The sequence below is a fragment of the Rhodnius prolixus genome, unplaced genomic scaffold (assembly GCF_049639745.1).
Source record: "Rhodnius prolixus isolate KJV_2025 unplaced genomic scaffold, Rpr scaffold_16, whole genome shotgun sequence".
Classification (NCBI taxonomy): domain Eukaryota; kingdom Metazoa; phylum Arthropoda; class Insecta; order Hemiptera; family Reduviidae; genus Rhodnius; species Rhodnius prolixus.
This window is the reverse complement of record NW_027411616.1, coordinates 1,403,788-1,425,847: the sequence shown is the minus strand read 5'-3', so window position 1 is coordinate 1,425,847 and position 22,060 is coordinate 1,403,788. Positions and strand designations below refer to the sequence as shown.

At 33.2% G+C, this 22,060-nt stretch overlaps 2 protein-coding genes across 6 annotated transcripts in view; both read left to right on the top strand.

Annotated features, from left to right (window-relative positions):
* The window catches only part of LOC141457412 (zinc finger protein-like 1), a 54,449-nt gene extending 45,440 nt beyond the window's left edge, over window positions 1-9,009 (top strand). For all 5 annotated transcript variants that reach the window (XM_074134351.1, XM_074134350.1, XM_074134349.1 and 2 more), the window contains exons 6-8: window positions 5,291-5,410; window positions 5,632-5,855; window positions 7,847-9,009. In XM_074134351.1, the coding sequence (XP_073990452.1) occupies window positions 5,291-5,410; window positions 5,632-5,855; window positions 7,847-8,070 (568 nt within the window). In that variant the 3' untranslated portion in view covers window positions 8,071-9,009. The remainder of the gene's footprint in view (window positions 1-5,290; window positions 5,411-5,631; window positions 5,856-7,846) is intronic.
* Window positions 9,010-9,720: 711 nt separating this feature from the next.
* Window positions 9,721-22,060, top strand: part of BicD (Microtubule-associated protein Bicaudal D) — a 29,413-nt gene continuing 17,073 nt past the window's right edge. The window contains exons 1-7 of the mRNA XM_074134347.1: window positions 9,721-10,241; window positions 11,296-11,436; window positions 13,638-13,862; window positions 13,968-14,105; window positions 16,238-16,337; window positions 16,436-16,608; window positions 18,514-18,675. Of these exons, the coding sequence (XP_073990448.1) occupies window positions 10,032-10,241; window positions 11,296-11,436; window positions 13,638-13,862; window positions 13,968-14,105; window positions 16,238-16,337; window positions 16,436-16,608; window positions 18,514-18,675 (1,149 nt within the window). The 5' untranslated portion in view covers window positions 9,721-10,031. The remainder of the gene's footprint in view (window positions 10,242-11,295; window positions 11,437-13,637; window positions 13,863-13,967; window positions 14,106-16,237; window positions 16,338-16,435; window positions 16,609-18,513; window positions 18,676-22,060) is intronic.

Sequence of the window (22,060 nt, the reverse complement as noted above, 5' to 3'; positions counted from 1 at the left end):
AAGTTTGGCGACCCCTGCTTTAGAGTCACGTAGGGAAGTTTCAAGCACCCCTACGTGCAAAATTTTATCAAAATCGGATAAAGATTTATAGAGTTATTAGTATTGTTATTCATTCTTTTTGGTGACTGATTCATAGTTTCAATGGGATTGAAAAAATAACTGCTATTTCAGTCTAGAAAAATTTATTTTGCCGAGCTTTCGACCTAGGGACTAGGTCATCTTCAGGGCTAGTTCATGGACTGTCCATGAACAGACAAGACAGAAGACACACCAACCCTGAAATGTAATAGTATTACTTTCTAAACTAGCCCTGAAGATGACCTAGTCCCTAGGTCGAAAGCTCGGCAAAATAAATTTCTAGACTGAAATGGCAGTTATTTTTTCAATCCCATTGTTATTAGTATTGTTTTTCGAGGACTTCTGCTGCGCTAAACTTGCACTTTAATCATATGTCAAAAACAAGAACTAAAAAAATCAGTATGTACGTTGATATATGCATTTTTAATTTTCAACGTCAAATCAATTTTATTTTGCATTAACATTATATAATATATATAATTGGCATCAAAATTGAGTTATTAGTATTAATTGTTTTTCAAGGAACATACTCGCGTGGGGCGAGCCCTTCTTCTAAAGATGCACGGCGACGAGACTTATAAAATGCAAATCTGAATAAAATTTTGAACCAAATGACACTTCATTCACGAAAATAGGTTCATGGAACGATAATTTTAAATGATTGCAAAAGTTCCCCTTAGTAGGTGTAAGAGCAGAATGTTGCTTTAATAATACGCATGGGAGCCCAAATCCTTTTATCCTGCCAAATTTCAACGAAATCGGGCAAAGATTTACAGAGTTGTTAGTAATAATAATTTTGGAGGGGGTCTTACATACATGGGGCTAATAACTCTTCTCCCATTCGATGTACGGCGTCGGGACCCAAAAAGGCAAATCTACATGAAATTCCGAAACGAATGACACCTCATTTAAGAGAATCGGTTCGCGTGATTAGGTGCTGCTTTGTTTGCAAAAAGGTAACAAGAAGAAGAACAAGAGCAAGAACATTTTCTGAAAGCGCTGTTTTTGCTCAGTTTTGGCAATTTTTTTCTCATTATCTGTTTTATCAACGTAGTTACTAAAAAATTGCACTTGTAAACGAAGATTTGCCCTATATTTTAAAGACAATTTGGGAATTTTAGCTTTTATAGAAATAGAGACAAAATTGTCAAAGATGGATGTTTTTCAAGTTTCTGTTTTTTCGTGCAGTTTTTGACGATCAACGCTTATATAACTGCCCTACCGGACAGTTTTAATTTCTCAGATTTTTATATAGCGAGAAAATTATACGAGGTAAAAAAGGAATACTGTTCTACGTTTACAAAATACTTTTTAAGGCAGATCTGTTGAACATTTCCATTACGAAGTTTACGTTAACGTACAGTCCCCAATCTACCTTATTTTATAATAAAGTTAAGCAATATTTAAATGCCACTCGATTGAAAAGACCAATTCCTTATTAATAATCATTTCTCTACAAGGATCCTGAAGCCTATTTCTTGACTATTTGCTATTTGATTGCCATTCATTGTTATACCTAGTAAGTCCAATCTACAATTTGTCAGAGATAAAATGTATAAATAAAAAACGTTTTTCTCTAAAACTGTGCGAGGTTCGATAGACAGAGTACTTAAGCAATTGGCTCGCTCGGGGCGAAATTCACTAATTCAAAAACTTTTATTTGAGATTTTTAAGTATCAGTTTATGATTTCACATCCTTTCTTAATTTTGTAGGGCTGAATAAATTTTATTACAAAATTAAGGTTGTGCATTTTTTCATATATGTATCTTATCGATTGCTAAAAATCGAAAATCCATTGTTATAAAGATTTTTTAAAAAAAGATATAGTAAGTGTTAAGTGTACAAAATACAAATAAACATTATATAAGGTTATCACCTATCCTTACAAGAACAGGGTTAATTATCCACTGTACTATTTTGTAATATAGAACATTTTAATCATCCCAGCTAAAATCAATATTGCACAAATGGATGAAGTTGAGAGTGATGAGTAAGTATAAAAATCTGTAAATACTATAAAATAAGAGTGGTGAGGTTACTGTTTTCGTATATCTATAAACGCGAATTTAATTCAAATTTTTTATTGAAAGTATTTTTCTTTCATTTAAAACAAGTTTTTTTTTTTTAATGAAGATCCTATTCAGTATCTAAAGGTATTGTTCTTAGAAGCTTTTTTTTTTGCATTTCGTTTTATACTTCATAGAAGGTAGTGTGATAAGTACTTTATTTAATTAAGTTTTTGTTGCACACCATTTGATGTTTCATTCACTAAATTAGATGAAAACTGGCAATTACATAAATCAGCTATGATATGATATATATATATATATATATATATATATGCAATATCTTAAACAAAATTATTCATCCTTAATGGAATATATAAATAAATATTTACTAGTAGCAAGAAAGTTAAAATGATTATTTCATAATTTTGGCTCGTTGTCAAATTGATAAATTCGGTTAACTTTATTTTTGTGGAGATCGTGTGTGGTAGTGTCATGTTACAGCAATAAATAGACATTTTAGTTTCTATGTGTGTTTTAAAAAAATGAATGTATTGATCATTAGTTGTATGAGTTTATGGTATAATTTAAATTATATTACCTTATTTTAATATTATTTTTTCGATAACTTTTTTTATACTAGTTGCGTTACATTTATATACCAGGTACCGGATCAAATATTTAGTTTCTGTGAAGTGGGTAATTTGGTAATATTTAGACTAGTACTAAGGAAGACAAAAGCTAATTTGGATTGGAGAGATTTAGCTTTACGATTCCAATTGCAAGTTATTTGATGGCTGGAAGGTTGAATAAAATAATTATTATTATAAAGACAATAACACAACTAACTTGGGCACTTTCAAAAAATCATTTTGGAAGATTTTTAACATAGGTTTATTTATTTTTTTTCTAACTTTTTTGATTAACATTCTCTTACTGTTTGATGGAATTACAGAGATTTGATAGGTTTTAAACCAGAAATAAAGTGAAATCTTCTGGATTAATGTACTTTTAATTAATAATTTGTGTGTGTATTTTGTGTGAACAAACCAACAAAAGATCCCAAAAATTCCAACCAAAAAGTCTCGTTAGATTTAGTTCTAAATTTGTCAAAAGGTAGTACAACTTTAATGCACTGTTCTTTAGTTACTTCTTTTCTCAGAAAACTATGTTCAAGATGTCTCCATTATGTTGAGGCTGGTATCTTGAAAAAAATTGTCCTTTGAGTTTCTGCCGTTATCTATGTTTAAAAGTTCTATTTGGTTAGGTGTGGTGTCGTCCGTTAATTGTTCTGCGTTATGTTCATAGTCATCGTTTTCTTGTTTTTGTCATCTTACCGTACAATAAAGAAGAAGCTTCAACGATATAGTTTAGGTTTGATCCCTGTTTTTTCGAATATGTCGTAGGATTTAGTTTGCATGCTCTTTTTATTATCGGATTTAGCCATTTGGATACCGACATAGGTGTTAGTCTTTTTTGCTGCTTGTTAACTACATATTTATGTTGTTCTTTGTACGATTCTGGGTAATTATGCTGTATTTGTCGTATTTTTTGTGGAAGTTTGTATGTTCGTAGAAAATTGTTGAAATCGTGTCTCGTTTGTTCCTTTTGTGAAGGCGGTATATATCTAATTGGAAATTGTTACTTATGGGTTTGGCATTACATTAATAAATTAATATTAATTAATCTACAGATTGTAAACTTCAACCTTACGGTCGCAAACTTGGATAAAGCTTGCTACTAGTTTGGTTAAATTTTATGTGATTACTCTGAGTGCTAATTTAAAAGATTTAGGATTTAAGTTGTTGTAATATCTTCTTTGCAGTTTCCAGAAATCTTTCAGGTAATTTAGTGTTTTCTTCTCAGTTGAAGACGATGTGTAATGTTCTGATGGGTTTGCAATTTTGTGCATGTATGTGATATAACTAAATTAGAGTGGTTAAATAAACTAATATAAGCGTGAAGTGTTGGAATGAAAGCTTTATAATTAGTTAACAAACTTAAATACAGAATATAGTTTCAACTTAAGCTAGCTGTAACCTGTATGTGCAATGAAAATTTAGATTCTTTAAAGAAAAATTATTTTTTGTTTTAAATTTTTCTTTAATTGATAATTAAGTGAATTTGTTTGTTTAATTATTCAATACAATCAAAGTTAATAATTTGTACTTATTATCGTTCGATCAATCCTTTTACTAACCTTTTTTAAAGTGTAAGTATTTATTAAAGAGATTTGTGCACTTGATAAATTTTTCTTTTTGTTCTTTGGTTGTATTTTAAAGAATTTACATATTTAATGATATATTTATATTCGTTTATCGGAAATAATTTCACTGAATTATGTTGGATGTTGAGTGATAGAATGTTTTTAATGTCTTGTGGATAGCGAGGTACACATAAATTTGGTATCAATGTCATAGATTTCTCAAAACTTCAAACCCACGTATTTTTTGTTTTTTTAAAAATGTTTTTTGTTTTTATATGTGAAAGTGATAAGTATATATTCCCAACTTTTTATCTAGCTAATATTTACCGAGTTATTGTTAATAATAATTTTGAACGTCGGAATGTTAGATTTTGGTATTGGGCTTTGAGTCTGTCTTTAGACTCATTTCATTTTGCTAGTGGCTGAGCCATATGTCGACTTTGGTAAACTTGGACAATCAGGCCCCCCTCTGGAGGCCGGCAGGATACTGAAGATGTTAACGCGTGTTAAATTAAAAAATTTAAATACAAAATTTGAGGGGCCTAAAATATGTGGACTAACTGCTCTCCGATAAGATTCATTGCCTGAGACCCCAAAAAAGTAATCTGCATGAAATTACGAAACGAATGACACCTCATTCATCAGTTCACTCGTATAGCTGCTCCTTTATTTATTTTTTTTTAAAGAGAACTTGAAGAACATTTAAAACAATTTCTGAAAACTCCAGATACAGAAAATCCAAAAATAAAAACTTTTAACAGCGAAATTTAGGGGACACCCCAAAATTTATTAGGCAATAAATTTAAAATATTGCTTTATACTAAATAATTGGCAAGTATTCATAGTTAAATCCTAGGATTCTTTAGAGAAATAGGATTAGAAAGGTTTTGTTGTATGATGCTGCCTTTTCTTAGGGGCACTTCTTTTGGCCGCAATGCATCGTCTTTCTTAAAAATGCATATTTATGTTGTATTCATTTATTTTATTTTTTGTAATTAGGGAAGGAAACGTAATGAGAAGAACGCAACATATTAAAAAAGTGCTGTGCGATAGATTGTATACAACAGGAAGCCAGAATGAACCGGATGAAGTGTATCCTGGAATATTTATTGGTGATGAGTATGTGTTTTATGTTTTCTTTTCTGTCATGATTATATCAGTTTGTGAAAAATCAATTAAAAAGCTTACACAGGAAATCGAATGAGAAGAGATATCCTAAAAGAAAATTTTGAAAAATATTGTCAAAGCAATGGTTGAACATTAGAAAAAAAAACCCATAGACTTTAAACGATACACTCTAGTTAAGAAATTAAATAATTATATATTTTCTTACGAAACAGGTGCAGTGCCAGGGATAGGACCGGTTTACGAAATCGCAACATAACGCATGTTGTGAACGCAGCTGCTGGAAGAGGATTTGGTATGGTAAATACAAATGCATCGTATTATGCGGATTTAAATATTAAATATTTAGGGATTGAATTATCTGATCTATCTGTATCTGATGCAAGCAGATATTTCTATAATACATCGGATTTTATTGATGAAGCTCTACAAAATCAAGGTTTGCAATTTTAATTGTTTTTGGCGCATAAAAATAGTTCAGTAAAACTTAAGAATCGTTTCCGTATCAGATTAGAGAATGTTTTTTTCCGTTGCCAGCGTCTTTATAAAAAGGCGGAAAATATTTTATTTCTTTTTTTAAAACTAAATTTCGTTTGTGTGTGTGTTTTTTAAAAATATTTGAGTGTGCACCACTGTTTCTTCGTAACAACAAATAAATGAAATGTTAAAAAACTGTATATATATAATACATTACTAAAAGGTTACTAACTGTAAAATCTGCAAAAAAAAGTCTTCTGGGGTCTCTGACATCGCCTACTAGTGCCCTCACATTGCTCTTAATAAAAACAACAAAACCTATATTTTTAAAAAACTCTTAAACACTCGGATTGCCATTTCTGTAGATATTCCTTTACTCATTTTCATATCATAATAATACAGAAATAAAAAATATCTTAGGTTTCAACCTAGGGACTATGTCACTTACAGTGCTTATGCTATTGACAATTATATTTTTTTACATTGTTATATGTAAAGTTGGTATGTCTTCTTTCCTGGCTGTTTATGAACTGTATATTATAATTGTCAATAAGTGAGCCTGAAGGCGATCTAGTCCCTACGTCGGAACATGGCAAAAAGTAACAAATAATGACTGAAATTGGTTGTATATTTCTTCCCTTTGGATTAATGAATCGGTCACCAAAAACGATGAGCCATACTTTACAGTTTAAAATAAAATAATTTGAAGTTTTCAATACTTTCTATTTGTTAAAGTTATTGTTATGAGTTTGTTGTGTACAAAAATTAAATAAAATAAGTAAAAAATAAATAAAGAGAAAATAAAATCTGTACTTTTTATATCAAGAACGGATGAAAACGTCCACCAGGCTGCGCTAATGGTTCGGGACAGTTCTTAAGTTTAACCAAATAGTTTATTGAAGTAAATATAAAAACGATGACTTCAATCTTATTCTGCCAAATAATTCCTTTATCTTCTAATCACTTTCACGTATCTTCCTGGAAGCTTACGAATTTGACGGCCGTGCTATTCTTTAGGTATTTTTGTAAGTGCTACAATTTGAGAAAATTAGCAGAGACCAGACAGTAAATTATTAATTAGATGATACAATTTTGGAGATGCTGGCAAGCTAGTCAAAACCTTTCTTCCTCTAACTTACCTTTTGTTATGTTCATCCTTAGTGTGCGAATCAGTGATTCACATTGTTGATAAAACTAACATTCTGAAAGTGGATAAATGACAAATATGTAGCCGATTGTCACAAAAAAGGTTACTGATGTTTGCAACAAACGTTTTCGATGTGCAGTGATTTCCAAATTTATTCAAGATCTTCAACTCAGTTCCAGGAAAGCTTCATAATTATAACTTCTTCAATCAATTCAACATACCAGTTCCATTTATGTTCTTTCAAGCTCAGTTTTTCGTTGCTGAATTAAAAATTTAACCCCCCTGGCAAATAGCCAGTGAATTCAAACCATTTCGCTAATTATTGTGTGCCATGCTGTATGAAACGAAGGAGATGGCATGAACTTACTACTATTTAAAAGCCGTCTTCATGCTTCCCTACTTTTATGAAACAATCATGAATCTCTTTGGTTATTCCCTACTTCTGATCCAAGCCTTCTCCCTTCAATCCTCTCTGCCTCTAGCATAGCACAATTTTAAAATGATAACTGTGATAAATAATCACAAATACGCAGATGTTTGAATTAAAGAAATAGTAACTTCTTTCTTATCCCATGTAGGTTTTATTGAAAGTTTTTTCTTGCCTCATTTCTCTGTAATCCCTGTAATAGAACAAGTATATGTGTCTACTTTGTTTAATAGTGATTATTTATCTCTGGCCTAATAAAAGGAAAAACCAAGAAGTTTACAGAGAAAGAAAGAAACTTATTTTAAACTGTTACCTCAAATAACCTTTTTTTTTACGCGTCTGTCTGTAGCTTTACATTGATAATTTTTATTGATTACAGGAAGAGTATTGGTACATTGTTTGATGGGAATTTCTCGATCCAGCACTTTGGTTTTAGCGTTTCTTATGCTGAAAAGAAATATGAGTGCTGTAGAAGCCGTTACAGCTGTTAGGAAACACAGAAATATCCATCCTAATGACGGATTTATTACCCAGTTGGCCGCTCTGGATATAAAAATCGAAAGGGCACGTACAAATAACTTGCTTAGACTGGAGAATTCTTAATTTTTAATTTATATTTAAAATACAAAGAGGTAACAAAAACCTCAAATATGTGAAATATTTTTGCCCTGGCCTTTCGCTGATTTGATTTCGACAAACTCGGAAGTTTGAGTTTGATTAAAATAAATTACTAATATTTTTAAGAAGTAAGATTTATTATTCGTTACCGTGTATGTGTATAGTAAAATTTGTAGTAAAAGTAAATAGGTTACCTAAAAAACTACACCTCATCGTGTAGTTCCTCCATTTAATTAAGTTTATAATATTTTATAATTCTAGATTAAATGCTTGGTAATGTGTAGTGAACTATTTATTCAGAATTGTTGTTCAATGTGTAAATAAAAAAAAATTATAAATATTTATTTCAATGTGTAAATAAATATATAATGTATTTTATTTCATAGATTATTATTTTATTTAAATAATTCACTAATACTACTTTAGTTAGATTTGTTTATCGTACGTTTAAAGAAATACATGTGTTAAGCCTCTTAAATAAGAAAAGCTGTTATCTCGAGTCAAATGTAGCTTTTTCAGAGTTGTTCACATAAGACAACTCAGTAGGTTCAAGATGATGGCAAATTAAAATAAAATATTCACCAGGAATACAAATAAATGAAGTATCAATATTATCGCTGATAATCTTGTCATCAAGCGCAATAACGAATTATTTTTTCGAGTTTTGGGGAGAGGTCATTTTTTTCTTATCAACTTTTCTTCTGTTTAAGTTTTGGCAAATTTATATGTGTATTTATTTATGTATTGCTTATGTATAAATTATTTAAACAGTGTTTGTGTACTTTCAGTGTATGGACCCTGAAAAAGGGAATAAATTTGCCCAAAATTCTGTAAAAAAGAAGTTACTTAAAAAAATATTGGTCTCATTACTCCAAAAAGTTTTGTATCTATTATATGAATAATAATTCGTATATTATGAAAATATTTCTGTATTGCAGAGTTTATATATATCTCCTTAACAAGAACTGAGTTTAAAATGTTAAGTATAGGGATAGATTGAAACTTAAAATGCCCCATGTTCTAATCTTCCTTCTATCTTCATTGGAGCTTGGCTGGAGGGATGGAACAAAGAGAGATCCGTGGTTCCAAGAAAAGTCAACGTTTTTAGGTTCAGAACGGGATGAAACTGTATGCTAGCCTGGTGAAGAAGTGCAGGGAGATTTTAAATAAGCCGTATTTTAGCTAATCAGCTAAAATGGATTCCTTGTTGAAAATCCAGTTAGATGGATGAATGAACAAATATCTCTTGAGGGGATTTGGAACTATTGAAATTCTAATATACTCAGGCAGATCGAATGTTTCTTCTCAGGGAATGGGCCTTAGTAGGTTTTTTTTAAAAAAATTGTCACAGCCTGAGGAGGGATACATTTGTAATAGTAATTAACATTTAATACTAAAAATGCGAGCCTAAAAAAAGACAAAATCTCTTAAGATAAGTCCAGCAATCCAACGTTGGAAAGGCTAATCGATTCTCCCTGTCAAGCTTTTAAATCGATTTATTTATTTTTACATTATGCTTTATTTAAATAGAAATAACTAAAAAATTTAAGAAGAGTTATAAATTTTTTAATTATCATTATGTTTATTGGATATTTTAAAAATTGGGATATCGATTGAAGTAACCTACCTAATATTCAAACGTGGATTGTCTATGCTGTACAGCTGATGTTCGGAGGTTAATTTCTTTTTCTTGAAAGATTGAACATAAGCTCGGATTAGAAGTATTTTGATGTTATGTTTTGAAACTTAATTAATAATATTTTAACTTTATGAAAAATGTGATATTTTCTTTAAAAACATTTAGATAATTAAAAAGATGTGGTTATATTTATCAAACAGCTTACGTAAATTTACTCAAAATCCCAGATAACACTTTGAGAGATGGAATTCTTTATATATCTGCACCTATTTTAATGATTTGAAAATAGCTTTAATTTATTTTGACGATGGATTCATCAGGAATTGGTTCAGTAAATGAATTGAAACAGGAAATTGAAAGATTGACCAGGGAACTTGACCAAGCAAGTAGTGAGAAAATACAGTCCGCGCAATATGGACTTGGTTTATTGGAAGAAAAGAAGTCATTACTTCAAAGATGTGAAGAACTGGAAAGTTTGTACGAAAATACTCGAAATGAATTGGACATTACTCAAGAGGTTAGCGTGATATTTAATATATTAGATTAAGACTAGCATTTGATTTAACGAGGTAAATGATTAGTAATCATGTGAATTCAATGACGAGAGCGTTTATTATTTAAGATATGCAATCTACATTTTATTTTATTATTATTTTATTTTATTTATTCTTTTATAGTACTGGAGTGTTAGTTCTACTCAGAGGTCCATTATTTTTTGTTAGTTATTTGATGACTTAAATGGATTGGTTATTATTATTCGTGGTGCTTCAGATTTAGGCTAGTTATTAGACGAGGGCACAGCTTAGAAGTTGTTTTTTGTCTTTGTGCTGGGCAACCCAATATCTGTCAGTTTTCGATGACCAGTCGCTCTCTTTTCCCTCTGTCACAACTATTTCAAGTGAAAATGAAAACAGAGAACGGCAAATTTTCAAGATGTTCATGGTTGCGGCATCGATCCTGAAAAGATAGGCCAGCAGGTTCATGGAATGTAGCAGTCCATAAAGTGTCTACAAGACTGTGTAAGTACGAATATCAACCATCACTTCCATATGTATGTATTGCATAAGCGTTGTTCGAATTGTTAAACCTGGGATATCCTACGGGTTACCAATTGCTCAGAAAAATTGTCTAATTTTTCCCCTTCCTGATTAAGGAACCTTTAAGAGTTGTTGAATACAAAAAACTCAAGCCCTGCAGAGCACTGTCAATTTCGCAAGGACGTAATGGATCCACTGAAATTCCATCTGTGCATCAATTTACTACTATAGAGAATTCGTATGTTCTGTGGTCCACACATTCTTGGCGAACAAGTTTGATGTGCATAGGATATAAAATAAATAACTTGCAGCGGATGGCGAGAATGTTAGCTAATAAACTACGGAAACCTTTTAGTTTAAGAGCATTCTTACTTCTATACTCTCATATTTTAGAGAGTGGGTTTTGCCTTTTTTTAGAAGAGCAGCTGCCACTGATGCTGAGGAATCGCTGATAGAGTTCAAATGGAGGTATTAATTAGGTGTCTGCTGCTATAAAGTGGAATCAAAATACATTTATTTATTTTTGTTCTATAGGCATTGGCCAAATTCCAGACCACCCACAAAGTAACTAAAGAATCCGGCATTGAACAGGAAGAATCTTTGTTAAATGAATCTGCAGCCATGGAGACATCTTTGAACTCAACAATATTAGATCTAGAAAATGATCTAAAACAGGTAAAATAACTAAATTTAAAAGATTATAGTAGGCCTGTATAATCCGATGTTTGGTATTATAAAATTTTCTTATATATCGAAATTTTGTTGGGTGTTTTGTTTTATTTATTCTTTTTTTAAAATTAATTGAACAAATTTCTCAAATTTGATACATTTTACATAATTTGTCGGAAAGTTGAAATTAGAAAAAATTCTAGCATTAGCAAAACCATTAAATAAAATCCAAGGCCTAAGACCGGGAATCAAACCCAGTACCACAATACATATTAGCTTTACTGGTCTCGCCTCTAACCGCTCGGCTACCGTGGCGCCTTTTCTTTTATTAACCATTAAATAAAATCCAAGGTTAAAAAAGAAATTTACAGTAAAGTGTGTTTGCTAGTCGCCTCCGTCCACGACACCTAATTGGTAGTTGGACGTTAAGCCTCGCCTGAGAAAATAGGCATTAGTATAATAATGCTAGCATTAGCATTTTTAAAAAATATGGATTTTGTGTAAAGTTAAAGAAGTTTATAAAAAAAAGTTTTGTAATAAAAGTAAAGCCAGCGTTTTTTTTTTTTTTTTTAATGGTTTGAGAACTTAAGGTTAATGAAATTAAATGTAGTAAATCTATTCTATTCAAGAGACCACCAGGGTTTGTCGCAAAGCATAGTTGTGATCCCTGTTTTAATGTCATTTCCGAAATTTTAGGAATGAACGAAATATTCACAAAGAAGATGTAAAGTAGTTTCCCTTCTCCTGCAACAGTTTCTACAAAATGGAATTCAAAATTCAGTATTCATGTTGTAAGAGTGTTTTGCAAGGAGATAGTTGCCTGGGTTATTGGCTTTATCTTCTACGAGGTGTGGCTATTAAATAACGAAACTATTGCTATAAAACATTTTATTTTATATTTATACATTATTTAGTTATTATTACCTTCAATAAACACCCCTGCCCTATCCCTACAACGCTCCATGCGGATTTACCATTGTTCGAAATAGTGCTGGAAGTATTTTTCTGTGAGCTCCTGCATGACGCGTGCCGCTTTTAGTTTCACAGCTTCAACAGACTGAAATCGTGTTCCTTTTAATACAGAATTGATTTTGGGGAAAAGATAAAAGTCACATGGGGCCAGGTCAGGCGAATAAGGCGGATGGCCTAAAATTGGGATGTTGTACTTGGCTAGAAACGTCTTGACAGACAATGCAGTGCGAGCCGGCGCGTTGTCTTGCTGGAGAACCCATGACTTGTTTTTCCACAAATCGAGTCGTTTTTTCCTTACTCTTTCACGGAGTTAAGCAAGTACCTCACGGTAGTAATGTTGATTAATTATAATCGATATTTTCATCCGTTTTTGTTTTGGAAGGGCGACCCGGGCGGTCATCATCTCCGACGTCTTCTCGGCCATCTTGGAAACGCTTGAACCACTCAAAAACTCGCGCACGTGATTAACATTCTCACCATAAACTTCTTTTAATAAAAGATGAGTTTCAATAGCGGTTTTACCAAGTTTCATGTGAAATTTCACGACAATTTGTTGCTCTACTACATTTATAGTATCATGTTTTCGGCAAAACGAAACTAACACCACTTACCCAAACGACGGTTCCGGTCAAACGGGTTTCTCTACAAACACGTGAGACGCTGCAATCGAAAGAGAAGGCTTTCGCTGCGCAGCTGTCGGTCGTTAGAATTTGGCGCATGCATAGTTCTTCTGTAGCAGCTTCAGTCTCGTTATTTAATAGCCACACCTCGTATAAGCCATTTTTCGCCCTACCGAGGGAGATACTATAAGGAAATGCAATGGATCTGCTAAAAACATCTTAGAGCAGTGCCGCGCAACCCAGTAAAGAGTAAGATGCCAAGTGCTAATGGCCTCGAAGGCGTTCTATCCGATATGCCGGAGCCAAAAAAGTGATCTTAAGATGTCTTCTTTGCCAATTTGTCAGCTTCTTTGTAGCTAGGTCATTGACGCCCGATGCCTTCAGTGCTTTCCGGCCTCGGGCTTTATTTTTGAAGGCATCATTGCCGGGCTTGAGAATTTCAGGAAGAGAACATTTATGAGATACTTCCCGAAAAACTCTAGAAACTATTCGGCATGCTAGTTAAGTGCGTTATTACTAAGCTAATCTTTTCCTTGAAAATAATGTGATTCCTTTGCCATATGTATTTAAATTTTTTGTACAAATAAATATTTTTATTTTATTTTATCTCATTAGATAAGGCAAGAGTTAGAAAGAGCAGTGGAAGAAAGAGACCGAATACTTCATGAATATAATGAAATAAACAAGACAAAGCAAGAAGCTGAACGAGAAAGGAAACAGCTAAGAACTGAACTTCGTGAAATAAAATTGCGTGAAACTCGACTCCTTTCTGATTACTCTGAACTTGAAGAGGAAAATATAACATTACAAAAACAAGTTTCAGGCTTAAAGTCATCCCAAGTGTGTTAATTTTTAAGTTTGACGATATTTCTTTTGAATAACTAAGATAAAACGGTATTTTTGAATTATTTTACATCATTTATATATTTTTTTCCAAACTTTTAGGTGGAATTTGAGGGGGCGAAACATGAAATTAGTAGACTCCAAGAAGAACTAGATGTCTCGCAACAACAAGTTGATGAGCTTACAAAGTTGAAGAAAATAGCCGAAAAACAGATGGAAGAAGCTTTGGAGTCATTACAGGTATATTTGATTTTCTATTAGAAATTTTTTAATGAAAATAAAGTTCAGACTCGTTTCGTAGGGAAAAAAAGAGTAATCCAAGCCTTTCAGTTAATAGTTTTAACTAATGTTTGAATCTTATAATGATCATTTAAGGGACGTTCTGGGCTTTTCGGACTGTGGTCGATCCGTTTTCTTTAACACAGAGCGGCACATTAGAAAAACCTCAGGCGCGATTTATTTCCTTTTCTTAGAAGCTAACAGTATATCCTGTGTTTTCCTGATTACTGCCTGAAAATAGAGTTGTACTAAAAAAAGAAAGAGGAAGTGTCAGAAAACCTCTAAAACTCATCATGTAATACAGTGTGTGTTTGAATTCACAATTTATCCCGCCACTACAATCACTTATACTATATGGTTATTTTAATAAAGGTATTTTTTTTGGGTGGGCACCACCTCCACCACAGCTGGTTAAAGTTACTAATTTTCTACTGAGAATTGGTAAGTAACTCATTCATATAATTTTAAAAAAAGAAAATAATTAGCGCTTTAGGAAGCATATAGTATTAAATATGTTAATTTTGTTGCAAAATGTTAATTCTAGAGGCAAAATTTCAAAAAGTTATTTGAAAGCTCCGATAAAGAGAATTTATTTGAACAAAATTTATATGTAAAAATAAAAATCGGAAATCATGCAGTGCGCTCAATTATTAACCTTAATCGGAGATGTAGGAATTCAAATTTATAATACTTTCAATTTTTGAAAACGCTATTGAAATTTTCTAGTAAAAATTGTGATTCTGCTTCAGCTACTCAAGAACTGGAGTCCCACTTCAGACCAAAGAGATCTTCGAGCGGCTTTTGCGCCCTTGGCTCAGTTTTATCAGTTTCAGTTTCTGAGTTAATAGGGCTAGATTAACGGTGAGCTTGTTAATTGTTAATGGTTGCCCACTTATTATCAGTTGTGCCCAGTTGTTCCAAGCCATTGTAATGTGAAAGGGGATGAGCAGGCAATCAGAATAGTGAAAGAAGTGAACAACTTGACGGACCTCTTAGCGATCACCTTTCTTGTTCATATAACTAACGTGCTTAAACCAGGCGGTCTAGCTTTACCTGTGACGATCCCCAATACAATTTATGACAAAAAATAGTTTGGCATAATAATCTGAAAGATGAAAGTAAATAAAGTAATCGCCATTTTTTCAGGTGGGGTTAACGTCCAACTACCAACCAATTAGGTATCCTAGATGGAATCAGAAGCACATACATTTTTACTACTAACATTTTTTCGAACAAATAAAAATTAGCTGGCTACGCACTGGATTCGAACTAGGGATCTTTCCACGCTTCAAAACCACTAAACCAACAGATTCCTCATATTTCTAAATTCATTTTGTTCGTTGTGAAGTGCACACCTAAATCCAGAGGGTCATACAATGCAATTAGAGGATAGGCATTCCCAAGTCCAGTATAAAGGAAGTGTAAGGTTGAGGAATACAGGGAGAAGTATGAAGCTGCTGCTTATTGTAATAGTACAGAAACGAAATATGCTAACTGTGACAGCGTAAACCACAAGATTCAAGATGATCAGATTCGGAGCAAGATTTCCTTAATTCAGTTTTCATTTCAATGTCCTATGTTCAAGGAATTACGTGATCATTATTTGACAAAATATTTTGACACCTCATGCTGATGTGTACCAAAATCTATTTTTAATTACATTCTTATCATAAATATATGAGAACTGTAATTATGTTTCAATAGCACTTTAAATTTAAAGTTTTGTCTTGAACGAATAGTTAAGTTTTTATATGTTTATATTACTTAATTAGGTTCAGTTATATTATTATTAGAAAGAGGACTTTTTGAAGAAATGGTCACGAATTTACTTTGAATAGTACTTACTAATTTGAATATTGTAGTTCAGTTTATATTTTTGTTTTTCACCATTTAAAGGGATTTTACTTAATTTTTTTTTTTTTTATGTACGAAAATGTTTGAATTTGTTTGATTTATATTTTTCCTTATTTTGCTGTAATAACTCCAAGCTGAAGGTGTAAATCTCCTTGAAGGTTGTAATAAATTAAAAATATGGCCTTTTGACAATCTCAATTGTAGCGTAAATAATAAGATATACTTTATCTTGATTTTAGGCTGAAAGAGAAGCTAAGTATGCAATGAAGAAAGAATTAGATCACCGCATAAATAGTGAATCTATGTACAATCTTAGTAATTTGGCGTTTAGTATACGAGGTATTTTTTTTTTAATTTTTTTTTTTAGGTCATTTAGTTGTTTTAATTCTTTTGAATGAAAAAATGTTTATGAATTTATGAATTTTTGTAACGTTTAGGTATGAGCGAAGAAGGTGCTCTAGCTAGTGATGATGATGATATTCCAGTTTTGAAACGTATTGAAGCTGATCTTCAGAACACTGAACTTTCATTTCCAGAGACAAAGCATGTCGACCTTTTCAGTGAAATTCATTTGAACGAGCTTAAGAAATTAGAAAAACAACTAGAGCAGGTAAATTATTTATTATTATGTAATTATGATGATGATGTCATTTCTGCTCACCGCGCATCAGCAGGTTACAAACACTTCTCACGGTTATAATCTCCTATGCATTTTTCTTCAAATATCATGTCATTTCTAAAATTTTGCGTTATTAAAGTGGAGTGACCTCTGTGCCGGCAGCAGGGCCTCCTTCCAGAGCCGTTACACTATCTACACATTTTGGCCAAAGACTGGCGGAAGCTCAGCAAAGTCCAGCCGATTAATTAATTGGTTTCAACTCTGGTGGTACTTCCTAATCTTTTAGCCGCAGCAATGCTGCCATTCCTTTTCTAGGTTAAGCAGAAAAGTATCAGATTTATACTGTACTAATCATGATCATTGGTGCATGCAATAGATATTTACTTGGTTTGTCTTTGAAATTCTTGAGGTTTATATCTGTAATAAGGTGTTTTATATCTATGACTACTTATCATCGATAAGTGATAAAACTTGGTGACAGATTTTACAGACTGCTGAAAGGGGCTTAAGTATATATATATATGTCTTGGTACAATTTACAGCATATTTTTTCTAAGAGCATATAAAATATCGATTGCAAAAAATATATGGCAATTGAAAATGTGTTCGAAAATTACAATAAAATAGTTAATCAGGAATATAATGAAACCTTTTTTAAATTTCTGTTTTTTTCTTAGTTTTATCTTGCTTATTGTGTAAAATCATTGATATTCGCGTCGCTTAGACACTATAGTTACTGCCGAAATGGTATTTGTTTCGTACAAATGAAAATAAAAATTCTCCGAGCTTTACCACTTAAAAGTGGATATTCATCTTTTACAGACATCCAAAATTTAGTTAATTCCATGCTGCTAATTTTTGTTGTTAACGTTTGCTCTCTAGACAACGGAGTGAGATTCTCTTTTTCTGCAGTAGTACTTTCAGATGAGCATTAGCATTAATAGATCTTAACTTTGTTGATTTAATTTTGTAGTATTTTTCAAAACAGTGATAAGTGTTCTTCACAAAGTAATTATAAACCTTAAAAGTGGTAAAAAAATGTTGAAACATGGAAAACTTTTCTTACTTTATCTTCATTCATTTTTTCAATAATTTCTTTTTATTTAAATAAAATTTTATTAAAATTTTCTATATCGATTTTGAAAGGTGCATTTGCTTTTAAGCGCGGAGAAATTCAGACTTTTCAGCTTTTCAAACATTTCTATATATATACAATATATCTCGTATAAGCTAGTTTTACAAAAAAAATACATCTACAAAATGTTTAGACACTCCTATTTCTTTTTAAGAAAAATATTCAAACATGCGAGCCAGTAATTACAACGTGAAAGCGGTCGCGAAGCGCTATAGTACAAAAAAAGTTATTCGGATCCTATCTCCTCACATAGATTTTTTAAAACATCTAGTCTTCAAAAGCTGAATGTTCACTACATTTACTACATATTCTAAAACAGATGTTTTGAACAGATTAATTCCTAGTTAATGCATTGTTTCCTAAGTGCTGCAGAGGCTTTGCTTCAAATAGAGCTTAATTTGGCAAATAACATTATTAGGATCCTCTGTTGTGTTCGTAATGCAATATATCAGAGAATTGGAGAAATTCTAAAGCAACCGATAGAATAGTATCGCGTCAAGCCAGGCTTCCGCTAACAGTAACTAAATGGTTTGCACCACCTCCGCTATATTTCCATGACATTAAATTTAAAATGAGAATAAAATTATAATATCTATTGCGTAATATTTAGCCCTCCTTTTGTGTATGTTGCTGCTCTCGTTGTTCCTTTTGGAACCATTACATTAAACTGAACGTACCTAAAGATATAGTTTAATTTAATGCAAAAAACATATATTCATCAGATATTTTTCTTCCCTAATTGTTTTTGGCTCTCTTTTAAGGTGGAAGGTGAAAAAGTAGCTTTAGCACAAACTTTACGCGAATCACAAACAAGTGTTGAAAGGTGTCAATCCGATGTTCAGACACTGCGTGGAAAGCTTGTAAAACTGGCTGCAAATATTGATTCATTACATCATTTAGCACATCATTTGAGTCCTGCTAATGTAAGTATCTTTCTCACTCTTTCTAAATAGTTACTAGATTTTTTGACTGTTTTTAAAATTAGTTAATTAAATTTAATTAATCTAGTACATTAAAAATGTACTGGAAATTGGTTCACCTAGTTACGTCAGTGGTTTTGCATTGTAGGTGAATGCGATTTAATTTATTGCAATGATTTAGATTGTGTCAAAAGTGCAATACCAATAAACTTATTGGAAAAATGGACCAACCATGTACTTAGTTTGGATGTTCAGCGAGCAATCAATTCTAGCTATAGTTATATTTATAGAGATATAAGTAGGTTGGGGGTATCCGAGGAATATCTAAATTATAATTGCGTAATTGATAAATTAAGAGTAATTAGCCAATTGAGAGTGTCCAGCCACAAGGTAATTAAAATATGGTTTAAAAAAGGTGGATATCATGCAATAAATACCGACTCCGTCTGTTCATTATATAACCTGTATAAATCAAAAAATATGGAACATATCTTGATCCAGTGCCCTATTTATGATCCTATCAGAAAACATTATTTACCGCAAGTAATGCATAAAAAAAAATGAAATGAATTTATACAAAAAATGGTTAATAATTGAGTCTCTTGACTATCTTTTTTTTTTTATCCTACGCCTTCACGGTCAATGGCTACTTCGGCCATGCGACTTCTGGCAGCCCAATATAAAATATTTTTTTTTTTGTGTGGGTCCGTGGGCATATTGTCCCGGACATCATGCTAGCAGGTGCGGACCATTCATAACATCTCCCAAAGCACACAGATACTACTGTCCTTAATGTCAATTCGGTGGAGATGCTTCTGAAGGTAATCATACCCCGTCAATAATCTAAAGCATGTCACAGCTGTTGATCTAGGCAGATCGGTGGGGAGTCTTCCTTTGATATTTCCAAGCACCTCCCACTGCTTCCCTTGTGCTTTTCCGCTTTGTTCTTCTGCCATCTTCGATCGAAAGCGGCAGCGGGGCCTTGAACTGAACTTGATTTGCCCCCTCTTTTGTCAATCTGTCAGCTTCTTCGTTGCCCTGGAGTCCAACATGACTCGGGATCCACTGCAGTACAACTTGCTTCCCTTGCGATAGTAACCTATCTATGAGAGCCCTGCATTTCTTTATAATGATGTCGTCTTTATCATCATAGCCGGTTACTGCTGAAATAGCTGCTTGGGAATCCACAAGTAAAGCAGTCTTGAAAAAGTCCCTTTTAGCTACCTCTTCCAACGCTATGGCGATGGCGTGCAGTTCTGCATCAAAATTTGATGCTAACTTTCCAGCAGGAACACTCAATTGGAACTGCACTGAATAAACTCCTGCGCCAGCATTACGGTTTGCACCTTCGGCAGAACTATCGGTGTAAACATGCACCCAAGGCGGAGAAGGGAAACAATTTATTGTTTCCAGGGCAAACAATTTTAATTCATGCTGGGGACTGCTTTGCTTTCTTACATCTTCTATTAAATTCAGTCTACCCGGCGCTAACTGTGGCTCTTACCAGGAATCAGAGTCAGAAAAGGGTTTCCGATTTTGTAAATCCTCAAGCCCTATTAGCTCACGTAAATCTCGAACTTTACCCGCAAAGCATTTTTGAGTTTTCAACCTCAATGTGAACACACTTTCGGTTTGCCAGTGCTTAATGGGTAATCGCTTTAATCTTTCATCGAGGATAATCGCAGCAATCTCTCGTTGGACGGCAAGTGGCTCGATATCTGCTTGCATCTCCATTGAAGTAATAGGGGTCGAACGAGGGGCACCTAGTATAACTCTTAGGGCCGCGTTTTGAACTTTGTCTAGTTTACCACATATTGTTTCAGGGGCAGTAATCAGAGCTTCCGTGCCATACTCTAACGAGGGTCTTATATACGTTTTATAGGCGAGGGTAAGCACTTCCTGTGTCGCACCCCATTTAATACTGTCAGTCTCTTGAGAAGCGATATGCGTTGTTCGCTTTGTTCCACCAGCTTCTCAACATGCTTCCCCCACGTTAGCTTTCGGTCAAATTTTACACCCAAGTAAGTGGCTTCATTTGTTCTAACAATATGTTCATTGCAATACTTCAAGGAGAGTGCATACTGCTTAAAAGGACAGCGTGAAGAGTTGGTATTCTGTTTTCCTGGGGTTTACCTTCATCTCATTTTCCAAACACCATCGTTCGATTACTTTAAGTGAATCATTTAAGCATGATTCTAAAGCCTGTATATTGCTACTTGTGGCCCATATCACCAAGTCATCCGCATATAACAGAGCATTCAAACCTGGCTGAGTTTCTATTGCCTCCAGTACATCATTTATCATTACGTTAAATAATACTGGGCTTATAACAGGCCTTGCGGGAGGCCTTGTTTCGTTTGTCCAAAAGCAGATACAGCATCTTTATATCTAACCCGAACGAACCTTTGAGCAAGAAATGAATGTATAAATCGATAGAGGTTGCCACTTATGCCCAAGTTTAGTAGTTTGTGCAGTAACATCTTTCTCCACACATTGTCGAATGCTGCCCTTAAATCAATAAATACCGCCAACGTGCTCTGCTTGTGCTGAAACCCTTGCTTAATACTTTGCGAGAGACGTATCACATGCTCGATAGTGTTTCTACGGGGTTTGAAGCCAGCTTGGCAGTCTGAGATGAGCTTCTTTCTATCCAGGAAATGCTGCAGCCTCCTGAGAACCATTCTTTCGAATATCTTGCAAAAACAGCTCCTGAGTGAAATTGGTCTAAAATTCTCAGGCTGGTTAGGGGACTTACCTTTTTTAAAATTGGCACAATTTCGGCTTTTCTCCACTCTGATGGGATTCCTTTTTGCCATTCAAGATTGAGAAAGGCAAGCACTGCTACTTTACGTAGCTTTAGGGCCAAGGTTCACCAAGAATGCTGGCAGTAACTCATCCGGCCCTGCACTTTTATTAATATCGGTGGTTTTTAAGGCACAATCCAAGTCAGGCAGTTGAAAACTTTTATTAAATAGGTCTTCATCCTCTTGTCTATTACAAGTCATTGGTAACGAGGTGTTAGGACTCCCGTTTTCTTTTTTCGGTCTAAAATTGCTAACTTTGCGATAATATTTACAGAAATGCTTGGCAATATCCTTTTCATTTGTAATCAGTTTGTCGCCTTTATTCATTGGTTGATTGTCGGAGGGGACCTTATTATTCAATGCTGAAATGAATTTATGTGCCTTTACCCCATCTTTCCTAAAATCAAGATTTTGTTAGAATCTTTTATAGGTCATACTTTTGGCTTGGATTATACTTTTCTTAAGAGTTGCTGCTTTACGCTTCAAGTCAATGAGGTCATCAGCACTGCGAGAGCTCTCATACTGATCTCTAGCTGGTCTCTGTCGTCTTTCAGTGATTGCAGCGCGTCATTCCAAAAATGAGA